The sequence below is a fragment of the Telmatherina bonti genome (assembly GCF_933228915.1).
Source record: "Telmatherina bonti genome assembly, chromosome: 11".
NCBI classification, from domain to species: Eukaryota; Metazoa; Chordata; class Actinopteri; order Atheriniformes; family Telmatherinidae; genus Telmatherina; species Telmatherina bonti.
In genome coordinates this window covers 20,749,245-20,770,564 of record NC_136629.1, presented here as the reverse complement: position 1 = coordinate 20,770,564, position 21,320 = coordinate 20,749,245, and the positions used below count along the sequence as shown (strand labels likewise).

The following is a 21,320-nucleotide window of genomic DNA, read 5'->3' as shown; positions in this document are numbered from 1 at the left end:
ACGTCAGTAACACGACCACGCCCACAAACATTAGCTGGGAGACGCTCGATTACTTTACAGGACTGCCCGGAGTAACATGGCGTACTGTTACAAATCCCGAATTTGTACGTTCACACTCCACACAAATCCCATAACCTCTGAACATGTGAAATGTACCAAATTATAGAATAACCAATCAGGTCAGAGAAATTTTATTCAAATTTCCAAAGACTGACAGTGCAATATCATTTCAACATATCTGCCAGGTTAAGGTGGTGCTCACACTGTTGTAGCAGTATATACACAGACAGTTAAAAATAGTTATATGCAAAGGAATTAATATATGCATTAAATGATGATCTATCTTCCCAGTTACCAGCAGATCATAAAATGCAATGCATGTACTTTTCCACTGATTTGACTAAAATTAAATTTCTGGCTCATTGTTAGTAGGTCTAATTAGTCATTTTTGTTCTACAGCTCATAAGAGGAATGCTAACTCAATTTAAAAGCAAAGTTTTTGAAAGCAAAACACAACAAAAAATCTAAATGTAAAGAAAAACCAAAGGGCGCATACTGAACTAAATCATTTATAGGAACAATGTGACTTTCATGGTTATGGTGATGTAAAATCACCACAGCTTTTGAACAGTGGGGGTTGATAACCTTGGACAAAAGTGATTAAGTCTGGATGTAATACATTCACCAAATCAAAATCTATTGTGATTATAAAGCAGGGGTTTTTTTGTATTTTCTTGTGAACATTGTAAGGCTCTTTCATATTTACAAAGGTATTCTTGAAGACAAAAAAGATAATTATCTTATTAAAACAAAGATGAGATGCAGAATAAATAAATACACTTCATAAGCCAGTTGATACAGACACAGCATGTAGTACATTGTTGACAGAAAACAAACCAAAAAAAAGACTATATAAAACTACATATTGAGAGTGTACGATTTTGTGGCATTCAGAAGAAGCTTTTCTTTAGTTTAATGGTTGGTGCCGCCTGAACAGTTGGCTGAGCTTGCCTGGCTGCAGCTTTGGCTTTGCTGCTGGCCTGGTTGGCCCGTATAGCAGATTCCAGACGGGTTTTAAGCTCAGGTGCTGCACCAATTACTATCTTGAAGGCCGCTGGATAGAGGGGGCCAATCCGCATTAGGTTCTGAAGGGCAAAATCATGCAAGCCTTTGGAGACTTGTGGCGCAGAGGAGATGGCATTTTCATCCAAAAGGTAAGAGACTAAAGTTGGTACAAGAAGAGCCAGCAGCTGCACACCTATTGAATATATAAACAACATGTTAATGAAAGACAAATATAAAAACACAGCTTTATGGCACATTTTGTATATGGACTCTGAAATACTATTTTAAGTCAAAATAAAACAAACCATATAGATGTAACATGATGTCAAAATCAGTTCTAGAATTGATCATAAACCAGTGCAAGACTTCTAAATATAGCATGTAATGCTTTAAATGCTCTTCACACATCTAGAGGCATTCTGCTAAATACTTTGGGAGACTAATGGTGCTAAACACTTTTGAGAAGCAGATATAGTGCTTTAGTGGTCCACTAGAAAGAATTATACGTACGGTTTTTCTCTTCACCCATGCTGACCAGATTCTCCAGGACCCTGATGCCCTCCTGCACAGCCTGCAGCTCAGCAGTCGTCCCTGGCCGACTACGTTCAACTGCCTTCAGCTTCTCCACCATGAGTGGAGCCAGAGCATGAATGTAAGGAGTGGACAGGGCACGGCTGGAGTGTTGAAACACTGACAGCAGCAACTGGTAGCAACGGGCTTGAACCTGTGGCAATAAGAAATAATATCTTCTCACATATCTAAAGAGTTCAACATCTTCTGATAAACATTCAGTATCCTTAATTTCACCTTGGTTTTTTAACATTAAACTGCTTACCCATGGATCACTAGAGTTGAGGGCATTTTGAAAGCGGTCCATGCAGCCCTTTTGTAGAACGACCACTCCTATGAGTTCAGTACTGGCTGACAGAAGGAAGAGCGTGATTGCCGTCAACATACTGACCTCATCCATGTCAGGTCTGGACTCGTCTGCAGAAATAAACAAGCAAGCAAGCATTCTGAGAGCAATGCCATGCTTTTGTCTCATTCTTCCAAAGGAAACCAGATCTCTGTAAAATATGCATGTGTGTGTATGTTTACCTGGCTGTGAGTGATCAAGTACAGATGCCAAGCTGCTCCTCACAAGGCCAGTCCACTGCATCTGAATGATCTCTTCTTGGGCCATTGGAGAGGTGATGATGGTCTTGATGCCCTGCAGGGCAGCTGATACAGGAACGGGCACAGAGTTATCAGCAGTCTTAATTGCAGTTTCTCTCAGAACCCCGGTGATTAGGTACAGCACTGTAGGTAGGATCGTCATGCTTCCTGTAAAGATAAAAAGAAGCTGTGAGAAATACACACACACATCATTTTACAGTGCAAATAATATTCCCAGACATAATCTCATCCACATGTATAAAGCGGTTAATGATATCATCTGTCCACAGCTTTGTCAGTTCATATACACACCCAAACAAAATGCATTATTACTTCCAAGTATCATGTACTTTTACTGAGCATGTTTGCTTTATTACTGTATTCCTTTCATATTTTCCACAGTGTGTTATGTTGTTGCAATTTGCCTCAAGCCTCACCAGCAGGAGAGCAGAGCAAAGGCAGCTCTGCCAGGATAGAAACTGTGTTTGCCACCAGACAGGCACTTTCTTCTGGTAGTCTCTGCGGCCTGAGTGGTGTGTGGCTGGGTGACTCCTTCACTCGTGAATTAAGCTGTGGTAAATGGCGGACCAGGATGAACACGAGCAGCTCCATGGCTGCATATACTAAAGACTTTCCGGGCACAAGCTCTCCAGTATCTCCTCCCTCTCCCAGGCATGCCTGAGTGTCTTTCTCGCCTTCCTCCTCTTTGCCTAAGAAAAGCAACACAGTGACCTAAATTACTCAAACCACCAGTTAGACAACTATACTATGAATGAGAAAAATATTACCGACGCAAATACCAGTGTTCAGTCAGATGGCATGATACAATGCACAACTACTTAGATGTAACATAATGTTACTGACCATTACCGGTTCTTTGTTTCTGCAGATGATCCTGTGCAGCCCTGATGGTTTCTTGTACAACAGCAGTGACCTGGAGCTGGATGGCAGGGGGATCCCGGGTCAACAGCAGTCTGTGAAGCACATTGAGGAGCTCCACTGCAAGCAGCTACAACAGAAAAATACAACGTTTAACTGTGTAAAACAAGAAATGAGGACAGTGGTATTTAGAAATGAAATAAATGAATCTTTCAATCAACCCTTTGGTCATCTGATCTGGTTTGATGCTAACGAGTCCTCAAAAAGCCCTCAAACTGGGCTTTCAAAACAAAAACAAATACAACAGCTTTTAATAGTGTTTGGGTTTTGCCTTTTAATCTCAATGATTTAGACTAAATTACACCTAAAATGTTTTTCAGTTAACTCACCGTCTGCCAGCCACTGTTATAGCAGACGTCTTTGGCAGCCAGTGAGTTAACTTTTAACATTTTGTGTTAATAAAAATCCACATGCAGTTTTCATTTTTGTTTTTCAAAATGGAAACAGCTTTTTCAGTCACCGAATCATGCATAAAAAAAAAGAATAATTTCACTCATGTTCCAGTTCACTGAAGTCCACACAGAAATGTGCCAACAGAGGCCTGTCCCATTTGGAAGGCTCTACTAATGCGTGTAAGAAAAACAACCTTTGTGTTGAATCTGAAGCATAAACTCTCCGCTTCCTTGCATACCCCAACAGCGACTGTGGGGCAGTCAAATGTTTAATGGAGTCTATACCTCACCTCTTTAAATCAGTAAATATCACATATAATGACGCATTTATCAGATGAATGGACATTAGTAAACATTTAACTTGTATTTGCCAAATAAAATCACAGAAGCAATACATAAAACCCACTTTGTTATATTGGATACTTTGTTAAAAGTTGTAAGCAAAAGTTTTTATGATTATGACAATAAATATAATTCAACCTCCACTTTACAGATAACAGCATGTTATTACTATTATAATCACATCTTTATGTACATCTTATTTAAAGTTTTCATGCCATAAACATCAAATCAATATTAAGTTTAATAGACATTTAAAATTATTCAAATGTAAAATAGTGGTATAAATCTTCCACCATACGTCGTCATATTTACCTGGTCTTCTGCAATATGTGTTTTGGCACAAGGCGATTCAAGCAGCGTGCACAGAGCTTGTAGGCAAGACATCACATGTTCGATGGGCTCTTCGGGTCGGGGGAAGCAAAGAAACTCTATACTAACGCCTGAGAGACAGAACATGAAAATGCACTTAAGATGTGTTCACGTATCTTTTTTTATTAACCATTACTGCTCCTTCAAAACTGGCAGACGCGACGTGGATGCAAAGAGAAATCTTATTCACTTGTCTTCAGACATTTGTGAATTACATACACCAGGGGTGTTCAGCTCCAGTCTTTGAGGGCCACAATCCAGCAGGTTTTCCATGTATCCCTGCTGCAACATATGTGACTCAAATGAATCAGTCACTGTGCAGAACTTCAATAGCTGTGGATTCATTAAGGCAGGTGTGTTGGAGCAGGGATACATCAAAAACTTGCAGAACAGCAGCCCTGAAGGATTGACTTTGGACACCCCTGACCTAGAGCTCATGCTGAAATGTCATCAATTATGATCCATGCTTTTTACACACACAGATGTGTTTGTTTGTTTTTTTTGTTTTTTTTTTACCAAGCATCAGATGCATCCTGTCTTTCACAGACTCCTCAAAGGTCTTTGTTGCAGAACAGCTTCCTTGGGGGAGGCTAGGAGGCTTGGACGAGATCTCCTCCTGATCTTGTCCTTCCCCAAATCCAGTGCTGTTCAGCCAAAGAGCCACCGCATGGAGAACTGGAGCCCAAGAACTTCGGTAGTGGAGCCGTGCTGTGTCAATAGTCTCTGGGGTATAAAATGCTCCACCTAAACACAGATGCATACAAGAGTGAGTGTTTGTTTGGACTAAACAATTTTTTAATTTAGCTTTTTCTTTATATTCTATTATATTTTTCAGACATTATGTCACCAAAATGTAAACATATGACTTAGTCCTCAACCACAAAGAAAATTATCATAATCTGAAATTACAAAGCAAACCCCTTATATATACACACACACACATTAACTTTTTTTTTTCCTAAACAGGATAATTTAAAAGTTACATAAAAATATGGATGAAAACCTTAAAATCAGTGCCTTTTGTAAGTTATATTGAAATGTTCACCCAGAAATACAATATATTCAAGCATAACAACAGATTTTATCAGGACCATTTCTATATTCTATGTTGCTGTCAGCAGACAAAACTCAGTCTTGTACCATCCGGTGGCAGCTGACTGGAGAACTCTGCAGGCAGAGTAAGCAGTGCATAGTCCCGCAGCATGGCCAGCCAGAGGTGGCTCAGCGAGGGCAGCTCTGGCTGCACCAAGGTGATGAGACTGTCAGGAGGAAGCACATCAGCACCCAGGTCCTCCTCATCTTCATCCTCATCCCCACTTTTGACTGGTTTGGCAGGCTTGGACTCTGCCTCTTTTTTGATTTTCATCGCCACTACATACACCTGAACAAGAGAATTGTGCGTGATCAGCTTCCAAATGGACACAAACTTGCTGTATTACAAAAGCAGAAAACTAGTTAGTTTCAGTCTCACCTCAGCCCAGGCTTTCAGCACTGCCAGCTTCTCCATTGTGGTTGCACTTTCACTGTACAGCTGACTGGACGAGCCTTTTCCTGCCTGAACTTTGTCCAGCGATGACACTAGCAGGTTGTGGACTCGCCGCAGGTCATTCAGGTCACTAACTACACCACTGCCAATCCATGTACTACATACCTGTGAACGTACGTGGTAAATATTAATGAACGATTGAATTAACCTCTTGCTTAGATTTTTTTTAATCAACTAATTTAATCGCAAGTAAAAAAAATGTTTAACTTGTTCAATTTCATATAAGAGAACCTTAATTTAACAGCCATGCCATTAAGAAGAATGGAAATGTCAAAGTACAATTCTCAATAAACAAGTTCTTCATGCAAGGTTGCATGAAAAAGGAGCCCACATCTATGAGACTGCAATGTTCTAAAGGAGATCTGCTAGTCAAGTCTCACACGATCACAAGCAATCCATCATATAAGAGTTGTAAATGCCCTGTAATGCAAAGAGGCTTAGTGAGATATCTTGTTAAGGGTTTGCACATTTCTTCTGTCAGCCAGTTCCACAGGTTCATGCTAAAACTAAGTAACTATATTCCTTGCCATTCTGAGTTAAGTTATTCCCATCCACAGGTCAAAGAGATTTTTTTTTTTTCAAAATCACTTATGGGCATGTTTATTTATCACTCATTCTTCACCATTATTCAGTTAAGTCATGAAGTCACAAACTTTTACACTGTTAACTTCAAATGGGTGGTGACTCACTTTGCAATGGGTCACTACTTGCATTAAGTCTTATAAAAGTACTGTGCATGAGGGATGTTGCCAAATCGGATGTGTAAATGGCATCTTTGAATTTCTATAGTGCACACCTCAACTACAGATATAAACCTGTGTTTCAACCAAACAAACATTTATACACAAAGCAGCAGTGTCTTACTTGGCATGCCTTAGCGGTTATATCAGATGGCGTATCAGGTGAAAACGCAGGTCTGAGTGCAGCTCCCACCTATAAGTGCACACAATTTTCACAAAGTTTGCTTAACATCTTTCATGCTTCTTAATTTTGGTGTTTTTTTTACAGCATAATATGACTTCTTCCACTCACATTGGCCTGATATTGCTCCAGGATAACGTGTCCTGGGAATTCAGGCTCTGGAACAGATGCAAACTTTTTAATGATGTCTTCCAGGGCCTGCAGGCCAGCCATCCTGAGCTGGTTACTATGGTCTGTGGCTGCCATGAAGGCCATACGGATGAGGTCAGATAAATGGAGCACCAACAGATCTCCTAAATGGACAGAGATGGCAGGAGAAAGACTGTTAGGAATGGAAACTGAGTTACAAACTTTGTAAGGAATATGACCAAAGTACACGTCTTGTTAATTTTGGGAATGCAGAAACCGTCTGTTACAAAGTGGATACTTCTCGCACCTTGTCCTCTGGGTTGTATACAGATGGACACAATAGTGTGTTCCTGGAATGATTGCTAAAAGGACAAATTGTAAGCTTGAGTTTTAACCAGGGTTTTACCTGAAATGTTATCTTCAAGGAAGTTTTTGGATCCATCAACATGAAAACAGCTATCAACTCTATTCCAGTCACTAAATTTAACATGGCTGGTTATGGAGCTGTGAAGTCACACGGTGCTTTAACTTTTTAGCATGTGGTATGTTAAATAATTTGAAAAGAAGCTTATACAAAAATAGAATCCTGCATCTTCCACAGCGAGGAAAAACTACCTCTGCTTACTCATCTCTTGCTTTGTTCCATCTTTCCACGAAAAGCACACGAATCAGCTTTTTCCAAGGAGCTGACCCTAGAACTGCCTGGAGGCTTTAACATCATGTAGAGTATAAACATATTCAGAGGATGCCGTGGAATTTAACTAGATGGACAAAAGATCAGGAGGCATGAATCAATCACAAAACTTTAAGTGGACAGCATGGTGATTGGTACCTTTGGGGTTCTTGGCTTGTGCAGAGCGTGCAGCTGCCAGGTTGAAGTGCGCTTTGTCTGCATTCTCACACAACAGGAGGATGCGGCACAAGCAGTCTGCAGCAAATACACGCGTCACCCAACGCGGTGCCACAGAGGGCTTGGACTTGTCATCTTCTCCCAAGCCTGTGAACATGGTGTCATCATCCATCTCGTCTTTTTTCTCAGAGTCTTCCTCATCCTTTTCCACCTCAAATGCAACAGCTCCCCCTACGTCTGAAAGAAGAGATGGATACATTCATGACACAAGAATTTCAAAACGAGGGCTGACATTAATAATGAGGCATTTTGTACAGTTTACCGGTAGTTGCGGCAAGAACGTCCTTGCAGAGTTTCAGCCAATGAGAAAGTTTTTCCACGGCAAGAGAGGACAACATGTGACCCAGTGTGTCGTGGATGTCAGAACACAGCTTCCTGTCCGTCTCCCGATCCAACATACCGAACAGAACCCCCTCCAGACCAGTTTCTGTAATGTTCATGTCTAAACCAGATCAAGCCAACATAGTAAGTCACGCTGCACCTCACTGAGATGAATTAATCAAACATAACTCTCTATGTGAATTTATCATTTCTACTCACTGATTGTAGAGTTATCCTTGCCGTCTCCTGCCTTCTTTGCCAGACTCATGGCATACTCACAGACCTCTGCAGCTTCTCTTTGGGCAAGCTGTCTCAGGCAAGCTACAGCCGCACGACGCAGCAACAAGTGAGAACTGCACAAATGCACCTGCAGAAATCCAGTATCACAGTAATGAATCAAAGCTCGGATTAAAACAAAAAACAAGTGCTACTAAAGTAGTTTTAAACTTGTGTCTTACACAGAGACAAGGCACCAGACTGGACAGGTTTACATGCCGGGGAGCAAACATGTGGAGCTGCTGCAAGCATGAGATGGCAGCTGCCTGGACAAGGGAGTCAGAATGGTCTTGCATTATGGCACAACCAACCAGGCAGGATGATCGGATAGTGGAAATAGTGGCTCCATTTCCTGAGAAACCCAATGGCATTGATTAAAAAGATGGACAGAAACAGCCATTTTTAGCAGTTAGTAGATACACTACATGCCCTCCAGCATGGGTCAGTGACATTCAAGTCTCATGTAGTCAGACCTCTGTGTTTGTTGGTCTGTTTTTCATTCAAGTCCCTGCAATGGCAATAACGCAGTTCAAAGCCCAGAATACAGTTCCAGTTCCTATCTGGAAACCAATTGTTAATCATATAATCTTTTTAAGTCTTTACAACCATTCAAGAAAGGGAACCAAAGGGGGGGCAGCTTATTGCACAGCCCACACTTTTTTTCCACACTTTGCTTTGTTTCAGTGTTGCTTGCTAGTTTGGAAGATGCTGATTCTTGTGCTGAATTCTGAAAATGGCTGCATCCAGATGCCAAAAGATGAGAGAAAGGCTGTTTGAATTAAGTCAACGGGTTTAAGTCAAAAGCGAGCATCCCAAGGTCCAGTAATGAGTTGGATTAGGAAGGTTTCTAACTGACTTGATGTATTTAAGTGGCAGCCATTACAAGAACTGTTTGATTATATAAGTGCGGTAGAAATAAAAGTTTCAGTCCTTCATTAACTATCTTCCTTAGTATAGTATCCAATTAATTATGTATAGAAGAGTGTAGATAATCTTGTCCCACATTTTCTATAATTGCTGTATTTTAATTGGCATTTTTGTCAATAAAAATCAAATAAAAGGAGTGTGAGCGTCCCTTTTTAACACAAAAGTAACATTTAACTTTTTATTTTAGTTGTTTATGTTCATTTCCAGCCCTAGATATGAAGCAGTATTTTCTATAAGGTGTTCATGTTCACATTAAATATGACAGTAAGAGCAAGAGACAAAATATCTTCTCCACTTTATGTAGTCTGTTATGGGAGCAGTTGTAGTTTTACTGCAGCAATCCTTCCTTCAAGTTTGTTCATATTGCCTTTGCAGCATCACCATCTTTTCATTAGCAAGAATTCTCTCCCTCCTATATCCTTGATCTCACTAAATTTTACAATGGTATTAGAGACAAATGTTAGGGGAAAGAAATAACAAGTAGTATTTTTTACATGAGTCAGACTTTTGGTTGAAGGTCGCTATTTGTTTCAATGCCACCTGCTGGCTAAAATATACCATGCCACAAGGTTTAAAAAAAAAATGCACATGAAAAGATGAGATTATAGATTTGGTTCTGCCTCAGTTACCTTGTAATTCTGGTCCTACAGTGGTGATGAGAGCTCCAAGGCAGCGGCCCAAACACTGATGAACCTCTGTGTGAGAAGGTGGCACAGTGAGGAGCAGGGTGAGCACCAGGGACAGCGTGGGTTCCACATAGCCTCTGTACATGGGACCACTAGAGTCCACAATTAGAGCCAGAGAGTGTAGAGACCATGTCTGATTGGGGAAAAATAAGAAGAAAAAACATTAATATTAAAAGCCCATGAATAAATAACAGAAAGCAATTATTATATTTCAGAATCCATTCCTACTGAGTGATTTTCTGTACCTGAACTTCATGAGAGGACCCATCCTGGGCCAGAGCCAACAGGATGCTGACACTGGTCTTTAAGTGTTGCCCAGAGCCAATTCCTCCAACATATCGATGCAGACAGCCCAGAGCCAATGAATGGCCTGTCCTTGACACTACATCACGAGCTGACTTTAGCCTGTAAAAAGAGGAGTAAAGACACCGTTCACTTGATTAAAGTCAAGAAGTGATTATATGACTATAAATGTCCCTGAATTCAAAATAAAATGTTACAACCAATTAATTTCTATATATTGTGGTAAAATGAATAAATAAAAAAAGGATTCAAAAGTAAATACAAATAAAGATATAGATATAATTACTTGTCAAAGCTGGTTTGTGCCATTCTGGCAATGAAGGTGGCCTCTCCCACCACTTGAGCCATTCTGCCCAGGGCTTCTCCAGCAGCACAGCGCAAAATAGGATTGGGATTGTCCAAAGCCCCCATCACCAGGGCAAGGGCAGACTTACGTACCTCCTCTGGACCCAGAGTGCTCTTATTCTCAGCCAAACCCTTCAGGAAGGAGGGGATGCGTCAGTGATACATTTCTAATAATATGTTTTTTTTTTTTACAATTCTTGCCACATGAGGACATATTGTCTGTTGTGTTACCTTGAGGGCACTAAGCACTGCAGTAAAGATGTTTAGCTGGACTGCCTGCTGCCGAACACCTTTAGCCTGCTTTATGCACTCTGCAAAGTGGTCTAACATCTGGAGTCTGAATCGTACAGGACCAAGAAATATTGGCATCAGAGATAAAATAAGTAGCAACACAGCAGTGATAATAAATGATCACTTTCAAGGCAACAACTGAAGTGCTCACCTGTGTTTAAATGAGACGTGGGGGAAAACCACACCAAACAGCGCCACTGACGCATCAATGACAGACACACCCAAAGGTAAAGGCCCTGGGATGGCCTCACCAACTGGGACACGCAGGTAGATGGAGGAGGGATCGTGTTCCAGGGCTCCACTGCCAGATGCACTGTTGGGCTGCAGCTATTTAAGGAACGATATAGATATTAAACTGATACAGTCAACATTGTGTGTAGCTCATAGAATATGATGACAACAGTGCCTAATTATAGCAATAATAATTTTTTTTTAAAAATTTAAAAAAAAGATAATCAGAGCTAAAACATCTACATTTTATATCAGAGGTCATTTTAACTAACTTGATCCTCAATGGACTTGTGGTCAGTTTCTTGCAGCCAGGAGCCCATGAGCACACTGTCGTCATAGTGACACAGAGAGCGCAGCAGAGAAGTGGTGGTGTTGGCCGAGTTGTCAGTCAAAGTAAACTCTGCCACTAGCTCCCTCAGGAGGGCGTTGAAGCTTCCTAAACAGGAAAATTACCATTTCTTTAAATAAATCATAAAAATAATTTTTAACTTCTGTGGATAAAACAACAAAAAAAAATCCAAAAGAAACTGATCTTACCTTCATACGTCTTAGGAGGCAAGAGAGCCAAGATGTCGTACAACCTGAGTCTCACCATTGCTGCACTTGCTTTCAGGTGAGCGCCATGGACCTTTATAATGGCTGGGACACTAAGGAAAGGTCACAAGTATGATAAGAAACAAGGCAAAAAAAATGCAAGAAACAATTATCACATGTGACAAAACACTTTATTTAACTTCAAAGTATCAAACTCACTGAGACATCATGGTCATTGCACATTCAATGGGAGTCATCAGTCTGCGGATTACATCTTCTGTCAGGAGCTCAGGACAGTGAGCGACAAAACTTCGCATGGCTACAGAAGAAATAAACAGAGCTTGTCAGCACTGTGCATTTGGACATCACATATAACGTTCAGATTCAGGGATCAGGAGCCATTCTTCACCACATAGAGCTCCAGCTCGTCCCTCCAGGGTGACCTGCCAGGTGAAAGAGTCTCCTCTGGCCTTTTCGGCCTCCAGCTCCTTTTGAGAGCGAGGAAACACGTTCCTCCATAGCAGCAGCATTTTGGGGAGGTGGTAGCGCACAAGTGAGGAACCTGTGAGCGCAGATGAAAAACAAGTGGTGGCATCATTGATAAGCGGAAGAGAAATTCAACTGTCAACATATCAAACAAGAACCTCTAAGAGACTTACCTAAAGTCATCAGGGCTCCGAGCAACAGCCATCCAGCCTGTGTTCGCTGCAGGGACAGCCGACTGTTCTGAGCAGCTGTACGCAGAAGATCTTCAGCAATACTCACCACCAACTACACAGAGCAAACAGACCAGTCACTCTTTAAACCATCTATTCAATGAGGCAGGGACAGAAGGTCAAAGAGATAAGTAGGGGAGCTGAAATTTATAAAACTCCTCTGATGCTACATACCTTGCCCTTAGAGTGAGGGATACCCAGTGGACACTGGTGTACACCCCCTAACAGAGCAGCCATAGCAAAGCTGTATCCGCTCACAGCCTCAGGTGAGCTCTTCAGGTTGTTGATTCTCTCCGCACAGCGGTCCAGCAATGGAGAAAGCTGATATGGCAGCGCCACGGCGACACAACGCAGGCACCACGCAGCTGCCAGACGTGCTGCCATGCTGGGGTGCAGCAACACTGAAGTCACAGTTTCCAGAAGTCCTGCAGCAGAGGAGGTAGAATGTGAAACACGCTGTTTAATTTCTAATTTAATTCAGTAATGATCAGCAACATTTAACAAAAGTTAAATAACCGTAGTTCCATTTTATATTCAATATTTCTTACCAACAGATGGCTCCTGGATGAGTGGTGACGCAGTAGCACTCAAGCTCTGAACTAAACTCCCCAGCTCCTTTAGGGCACACACCATCACATGTTGACTGGCAGAGACATCCGCTGCCCCCGCCTTATTCTCACTGATGTCATTCACTACTGCCTCTGGCAAAACCATGGCAGGAAAAAAGGAATAAGTGAGCACTTATGAGTTAAACAATTCAAATTTCTGAGTCATTGTTTGACACTTCTAAGACAACAAAAAGACAATATTCAGTCTTTACTGATACAGATTGTGCAGCACTGATGGATGAAATGGCTCAAATCAACTGAAATTTAAACCATTTTTTTCTTGTAAAGGCACATTGAGTGTTGATTATTATTATTATCATTTATTATTATGATCCTTTGGTACTAATACAAAACCTATTCATATAAGGCCATGCAGTGCTGTCACACAATCTTTACGTCCTGCCTAATGATGCAGCACACTCTAATACAGATAGACTCTAAAATATTTGGACACTGACACAATTTTTTTTCTTTCAGTTACATATAACAAGCATATGAAATGCATCTCAGTCGGGTTGAGATCAGTTGACTGACACATCTATGGCATATTCCACCTCTATAACCCCAAAAAGTCAAGGTTGCTATGACGGCATGTTTTAAGTCATTATCCATCTGTATTATAAAGAGCTCTCCCAAAAACTTTAGTGCAATAATCATAATTAGAGAAGAGACATCTCTCCACACTTTGGAATTAATTCAGCCAACTTCTGTGCCATGTCATCAACAAATGTTAGGGGTCTGGGACCATTGAAGCTATGCACTAAAAACTGTCTCTTCATACTTTGATGTATCCCTCATATCAGGGGGTGGTCCAAGTCTTTTTCATACATTTTCTCCTTGTCATTCAGGTATAAGTTGAACTGATGTCATAAATTCAATAAACAGCGTTCATAACTGCTTCGGCTCTGACATTTGTCTGTGTGGTTTGCACTGTGTGACCATACTATCACACCAGTGACACTCAGAGGGGATTATATTAAGGATTTATTTTGTTTTTGTAGTCTAAGAATTGCCTGCTTCACTTTCTTTGAGAAATTGTTTGACAAAATGTTGTGGGTTCATAGCAAAAGCTTCAAAATGCAAAGACTGTGCTTGGGCTCAACTTTAAAGATGCCCATTTACATTTATCGCTCTAAAAAACGTGTCAGTGTTCAAATATTTCTTACCAGTCTACCTGTATATGTCATAATTCAGAGCTCTGAGGGTTTCTTCCAATATTTATTATGGTAGTCGTAGTATAAATGTGACAAAAAACACAGAAACAGATGAGCATGTGATGCTCATGCATCCTCCAAGCTCTGAAAAGACATAAGTCAATACAGATCACACAAAAGTCCATCAGATTACTCAAAGAACAGATTTAAAGGTGCTTCTTGAACTGTGGCAGTCATTTTTCTTTACACACTGGAAACCAACTGTAAAAAGCAGAGAGGGACACATAACAGGTGGTCCAACCTCCACCATGTTTCCAGATATCATTTTTCCAGTTAGACTCAGCCACAGACATTTGTCAAATGTTCATTTCAAGAAGTCTCACAGATCCAGCTGGATGGAAAACTACAGCAGAAAGTACAGAGGGAACAATAAAAAGCCCAGGATCAACTCAGACACAACAACATTCAACATCTTTTTAAATTCTGTCTGATCATCAAGAAGATCACAATTATGTCTTTTGACATGGTTTACAAACGTTTAACGGTTGCAAAGCAAATCAGAGTAAGAATCATCCTTTTTGAATAAGATAAATGTGCTAAAAAAATAAGTTATGTCATGATGTGAATGAAAAAAACAAGTGCAAATATGATTTCATGCTGCTGTAGGGAAAATGGCTTCCTTTGGTTATGAGGCAGCAAATTTAGAGGCACATGCAGTTTTCTTTTCTATTGCTGATGTAAGCTAGATGTCAACAATCAGGAAATGGTACTATCTGCTCCATAGGGATTATAAGACAGTAACAGACTATGAACTCACTGGCAAGAAGACATGGTTGCTACACATTAACGCAAGAGGGAGTCATTCACAATATGAGATGTGAATGTTACTGATGTTTTGATGCTGGCTGTGCTTAAAACGAGATATAGGGTAAAAGGAAAGTGATCCCAAAGACTTGAAAACAGAAAGCCAAAGTAGGAAATGCCATTGCCACTCAAGTGAAAAAAAAGCCCATCTCTGCACACTGCAAGCACCAAGCATGCAAGAACTTAAAAAACTGAATGAAGAGTGAATAAATAGTGTTATGATGGATGAGTACTTACTCTGTAGTGCTCTGAACCGTGATATTTCCCCCCCATCCTCCTTACCCACAGCCCTCATTTGTTTGCTGATGGCTTGGCAGATTTCTTTGCCGGCAGCAATTTGTGCTTTTTCTCCAAGTAAGCCCCCGAGGGTGGCGCGTAGCATGAAAGAGACACACCGGCGTGAGTACACAGCCTCAACATGTGTCTGTGTGGCCCGTGGGTGAGACACTAGGTCCAAAACGTGGGACAAAAAAGTAGCAAAGTTGCGCTCCAGCCACTGACCACCGAGTGTCGTCACAAACACAACGTAAGCCTGTGGAAAAAGAAGCAGGAACATGCATGAGCTTGATGAGTTGGACAAGATGGGCTGAGATTTCCATTATGTCAGGGTTTGTGTTTTTTACCTGTGTGACACCCACTCGCACCTCCCTGCTGACAGAACCGCCTCCTTTCAACATCTCTCCTCCACTTTTTAGAAAGCCAGATCCGCCACGCAGAAAGCCCGTGGCCATCAGCTCCAGCACCTCGTCCAGGGTTGCTCGCTTTACGTTCTGACGCATCACTATGAAGAAAATTATGTATAAGATTGTAAAGAACAAAGATGGTGAGCAAGTCTGTTTAACTTGAACCAATCAAAAGCTAACCAGCTGCTTGTTTGGGCATCAGAGCAGTGGCCATGACCGTCCCCAGTAGTTTGGCCACTGCAACCCGGACACCATAGTTAGATCCTTCCAAAGCTTTGAAACACAGCGTGGCCACATTCTCCAGTTCTGTAGTCCACATGAACACTGCTTCATTCTGCAGCTCCAACAGGCACTGATGGGATACAAACAAGAAAGATGGAGTGCTCAAACTAAATTTTTACATTATGTTCCGTTTATACATGTCATTACAACACAGTTAACACACACAGCTCACATCTTATAGAGCTCACCTGATGGCATCTTTTTTGTCTAAACAGGAAACTACATTTCATAACGGTGGAAGGAAAAAAGATCTTTGTACGTGTCTGAGTCTGTTCTCACAGCCATTTTTGTTTTTATCCTCTAATCTGTCTATTAACTAACCTGAAGTCACAGTAAAAGCTGTGATCATGCACAAAAATTCTATTCTATTCTGCAGTCATTTAGCAGACACTTTTATCCAAAGCAAATAACATATGAGAGTGAAAAATAATTAAATAAATCACTCAATCACTTTACTTTTATGGCAGGAAAAAAAATCAATATAATGAACAGAACACAACAAATGAAAAACATTATTTTGTTGGGTTTTTTTTTTTTTTTTTAATTCCAGAAACATTTCTTTCTGACACCAACCTTTGCTACTGCACACCGTACTGCCATGGACCTGTCTGTGAGTAGAGAGCGAGCGTTCTTGTAGATATCTCTGTGACATGATGCTGCAGCTCCACCCAGTCCACTCAGAACCTTCTGCAGGCTGAGAAGGATCTCTCCTCTGCCTTGGGACTACATCGGCAAAGTCAAACAATTAAAATGGATCAGTGGTGCAACATTTACATATACAATTTGAACCTATACATATGAATTTTATTTAAATACCCCAATTTATTAGCATTAAAAGCATACCTCTGCACTCTTCAATGCCTTCAGAAGATTATTAATTGTGTCTGGAAAAGAGCTTCCCAACATCCTGCCCATCTTCTCATAAAAAGCTCCCACACATGCCACGGCAGCACTGCATGAAAGGTGTAAACATTCATATGGATTTATGCCGCACAACCATCATGAAAATTCAACATTTTGGCCGTGTTACGTCACACATTTATTAGTTTGCTCTTGGTAAATAGTAGCTATTAGGGTTAACTTTTAATATTGGCATCATTGTGAGTTTAATTACATAGTTCCAATCACATTATAACATATTCTAAAAACTGCAGTAAAATAGCGGTGACTTAGTTAAATACCGTTGATGTCTGACTCTTCTTTGTACTCCTATTTGAAGCTGCACATAAACAACTAGGAGGGAAGGACTGGATTAAAGTCCGCACTGATGCAGCATTATCCACTGTCAGGTTCCATTAATGGAAGCAAGAAAAGCAACATATGTCTTTGCATCAACGTAATCCTCTCTTTTAAACATGAAATGTCATTCTGCAGATTAATGTTGGGCTTAAAATATAATACTCTTGAAGGTGGGCCAACTGCTCATACTTAAATTTTAAAAGCAGTGCTGAATCTCTATCAGTATAACATAATCAAAATCTGTATAAGGTCAACCTGAATATAAACATGTTGATTTTCAGTCAAACTAGCCAGAGAAAATAAACCAATGTAACTGAAAGGGAACTTACAGTTTAGTTGGTAAGTGTGCAGGTGTGTCATCTTTGCTTTTAATGATTTCGTTGCATTTATCCAGAGTCTGGAAAACAGTGAATGTATCACCAATGCTGTAGAGAGTAGCAAGATTTTTAGCTAAAAGTTTTCTCGTTGGTGGTCCGGGGGCACTGCTTATCAGTCCTGTCAGCTGTTCTACCAGTTTTTTCTGCTTCTCTTTCACATCCACCTGCAAACAAAACATAAAGTCACCAAATGTTTCTAAAGGAGAAAGACAAAAACATTACCAATGTTTTTTTTTTTTTTTTGGTCACCTTATTTGCTGCCACAAGCACTTTATCCAGGAAGCGGAGCCATTCAAAGATGAAGACAGGCCTCTTTGCTTCAGTGATCTGAGCCAAAGCATCTTCATTTAGTAGCAGACTGTGAGCCAACTCCATAGCGAGGATCTTTCAACCCACCGCTGGACACCCTTGTTTCTGCAATATTAAATTTAGCAGTGTGTATTGTTAGCGAAGGCCATTTTTCTTGCAGCTGTCAGAACAGCAAATAAGATTAAAACAACAAGCTTAGATGGTAAGAATCTGTGATTATTTACCGTGCCTTTATCTATTTCTGTGTCTTATACAGTTCAGCAGATTCAAGAGTCAAAACTATGTAGCAAAAATACTTCGCTGTTTTGTGTTGACAGCGTCCGCCGGTTTCCTACTGCTGGTTAGCAACTTCAGCTAGCTGGTTCCCTCCAGGAACAAGCTGAACTCTGGCTACACTTTCAATCAGACACGGCGTTAGCTGCCTGTTATCATCTCTTACTACTTTAATCTGTTAAAATGTCAGTGAAGCAAAAATATCTTCCTGACATTTGGGTTTATACGACCAATTAACTCGTTTTACCTGTATTCCGATGACCCAAGATGAATGACGACGAGTGTCGGCAGTGTCGCATTGAAAACCTTCCGGCGTGAATCCATGAAAAATAATAACACAGCCGTTATAACTTTTGCGTAGGACACAACTATTCTGATTCATCATTTGTATCCATTTTAAAATTACTGTGAGCTGTTGTCATAAATATTTCCATAATACTTGTGTGTAAAACTGAGAGGAACATTTTATCGAAAACGTGCCTTGTGGCTGGTCGGAATTTATTTGGGGATGAACCAAACATCAGCGTCGCAAGTGGATTTCAAATACCGAGCTATTGTGTAGCTCTTCCTCAATATTTATTTAAATTTGCTTGTCTACAATGTCTGACGAAGAAGATGACTATATGTCTGATGCATTTCTTAGTAAAATGTAAGCGTTTTGTGGGTTTACTTTGTGTATGAAATCCAGAGAAGTTGGACGCTCTCCCGCTGGTTACCGTGAAGGAGGACGTTTTTGAGACTTTAGCTGTGTAGACACTAAAGTAAAATGTTATAAGCATGACATTTTAAAAGAAGTGGTCTTTTTAAAACCATAATTTCTTTTTCTCGTGTTTTAGTCAAGATGTGAAACCAGGTGTCAACATGGTGAGGAGAGCAAAGGAGGCGATTAAAAGGGAGGAACAGCAAAAAGAAAAGAACATAAAGAACCGCCAGAAGACCTACAAGGAGCAGGAGAAGGAAAGCCGAGAGGTTGCTTTGCAAAGCTCTATTAGCAACGAAAACAAGGGTTTTGCTCTTCTTCAGAAAATGGGTTACAAAGCTGGTCAAGGCCTCGGGAAACAGGGTAGGGGTTTCCTTACCACCTTCAACTGTTTTGATCCTGAGTGATGAGTTACACGATCTCTGGTTCTATTTCAGGAGCAGGGAGGGTTGATCCAATTCCACTGAATATCAAAACAGGTCAGCTATAAACTGTCTTGAATGATTATCTGTTCAGTACAAATGACTGGCACCAGTGTTTATGTACTTTTTTTTTTTTGCTGTTACCCATTAGACAGAGGAGGCATTGGACTGGAGGAGCAGAAGAAAAGAAAAGCAGAGGAAGAACTTGAACATTATCAACAGAAAGTACGAGCCAAACAACAGAATGAGACAAAATCTCTGGAAGATTTCAGGTGAAATATACAGCAATAAGCGAGACATGCAAAACCTCTGCAAATGTTTATTCCTATAGTACAGATGTTTTCTGTATTTTTAAAATAATGTATACATTTCCTTTCAGATCTAGAGTAAGGACAGAGAGAGAGGAGCGAAAGATTGAGGGAGACCTCAGAAGGAGTCAGCGGTCTTGTGAGCAACTAGACAGTCAAAAGGTTAGATAAATTCTAAAAGACTGAACCCGTCTCTACATCATGTCATCCCAGGCATGTTAAAGCAGATAGTATGCTGAACACTAAAGTATGTTTAAAGTTTTCACTCTCAAACAGGAAAAAAGCAATAAATACTGTTTTTCTTCTATGGGTATTTTAGAGCTGAGGTGTCTTTTTTTATTTTATTTTAGGGCATAGCTGTCCCCAGAGAGCCCTGGTACTGGCCAAAAGCCAATGCTGACGATGAGGATGATGAAATTAAAGAAGAGGATGAAGAAGAGGAAATTGTGGAATTAACTGTTAGTATAGCATTCTAGCTGTGTATTTTACATCATATTGAGAAGTTTTATTTCAATCCTAGAATGTACGTTGTTTCAGCTTTTATGTAATTAATTATGTTTGAAGACTTATCCTCAACATGAAAATATAATTCAGACCATAATTAACAGTCCAGCTTGTGATACAGTATTCATGTGCATTTGAAATGTGTCTTTATCTTACAGTCCTTTGATAAATTGCAAATCATAACATCTTATTTAAGAGGAGTCCACTTTTACTGCATCTGGTGCGGGACTCCTTATAATGGTAGGAATGACCTCAAAATGCATAAAATTTTCCAATGGTTTTATGTTTTTTTTTGTTGATGTATATTTTTCTTATTTATAGATGAAGAAGATTTGTGCTCCAATTGCCCTGGGGATACAGCTGCAGATCACGACTGATTCTGATGAGAAATCGTTTTGATGAGTTGCCAGTGAAAAAGCAGTGTAAATTATTATATTATGGAAATATTTTGTATGCCAGTGAGCACAACAAAAATCAATTTATAAAGTAATTATAGGGAGATTGGAAAAAAGAAAAAAAAAAAGCGATGAGAACTGGAGTAAGCCCCATTTAACATTGTATTTAAATGTGATGTACAAACTAAATAACATGTTTGTGGATGAATCTGAGCAACTTAAAATTAAATATTTCATAGCTTTTTTTGTAAACAAAATAGTTTTTATTGCTTTGTATTTTTACTTGTTTCAAGAGCAGTCACAATGTGAGTCCAAGTTTTCATTAAATGTTTTAAGGAATCTTCCTCTTTGTACAGAATATATTTCATTTTTGTAAATGTGGTCAAAGACCGAGGGGGTTGTAGAAAATCAATAAAACTTGTGAAATCTTTGGTAGCGCTAGACTTGATCAAGCACCCAGAAGAAGTTGCAAAGCAATTGCTATGGCTACCATTTCAGAATCTACTACATATCCCATGAGTCTTATCAAACGGAGTGTCTATGAAATTACTGGGGATTTGTAGTTTTTAAATGCAAACAACGAAAGAGCCACAAGTGTATAAAGCAATAGGCATGCAAAAGTTAATCAAAACAAGTGCCAGCTTGTTGAAATAACAAATTACTTAGTGTACCAATTTTTCCAGCATTACTCTAATTTTTCTATTTTATCAGAGCAAGTTCCGATTTCTCTGTACACTTTTTTTTTTTTATAATAACTTCCTTGAACAACATTTGAAAACGTCACGTAACGTGCGAATCACGTCG

The 21,320-nt window shown here is 40.0% G+C and overlaps 2 protein-coding genes across 3 annotated transcripts; one reads left to right on the top strand and one right to left on the bottom strand.

Annotated features, from left to right (window-relative positions):
• Positions 1-184: 184 nt before the first annotated feature.
• heatr5b (HEAT repeat containing 5B) lies at positions 185-18,477 on the bottom strand. Of its 2 annotated transcripts, none has more exons than XM_079249146.1 (36): positions 18,435-18,477; positions 17,855-18,019; positions 17,558-17,769; positions 16,833-16,941; positions 16,563-16,712; positions 15,888-16,059; positions 15,648-15,805; positions 15,307-15,556; positions 12,947-13,099; positions 12,573-12,823; positions 12,342-12,453; positions 12,092-12,244; positions 11,902-12,001; positions 11,686-11,795; positions 11,421-11,584; positions 11,069-11,244; positions 10,858-10,963; positions 10,568-10,758; positions 10,224-10,383; positions 9,922-10,111; positions 8,548-8,717; positions 8,309-8,456; positions 8,031-8,210; positions 7,691-7,945; positions 6,841-7,022; positions 6,673-6,741; positions 5,734-5,913; positions 5,403-5,643; positions 4,779-5,006; positions 4,206-4,333; positions 3,085-3,229; positions 2,658-2,930; positions 2,164-2,388; positions 1,901-2,052; positions 1,576-1,789; positions 185-1,258 (listed from the first exon to the last, which is right to left on the bottom strand). In XM_079249146.1, exons 2-36 carry the CDS (start codon positions 17,978-17,980, stop codon positions 951-953), a joined length of 6,141 nt encoding a protein of 2,046 aa, XP_079105272.1. In that variant the 5' UTR covers positions 17,981-18,019; positions 18,435-18,477; the 3' UTR covers positions 185-950. The 2 variants fall into 2 exon arrangements, with proteins under 2 accessions (XP_079105272.1, XP_079105273.1); XM_079249147.1 differs by having other exon boundaries at positions 3,091-3,229.
• Positions 18,478-18,697: 220 nt separating this feature from the next.
• gpatch11 (G patch domain containing 11) lies at positions 18,698-20,859 on the top strand. Its single transcript, XM_079248560.1, has 8 exons — positions 18,698-18,836; positions 19,024-19,250; positions 19,325-19,366; positions 19,461-19,581; positions 19,689-19,779; positions 19,968-20,075; positions 20,280-20,361; positions 20,443-20,859. The coding sequence occupies exons 1-8, from the start codon at positions 18,787-18,789 to the stop codon at positions 20,496-20,498; spliced, it is 777 nt and encodes a 258-aa protein (XP_079104686.1). The 5' UTR covers positions 18,698-18,786; the 3' UTR covers positions 20,499-20,859.
• Positions 20,860-21,320: the final 461 nt, after the last annotated feature.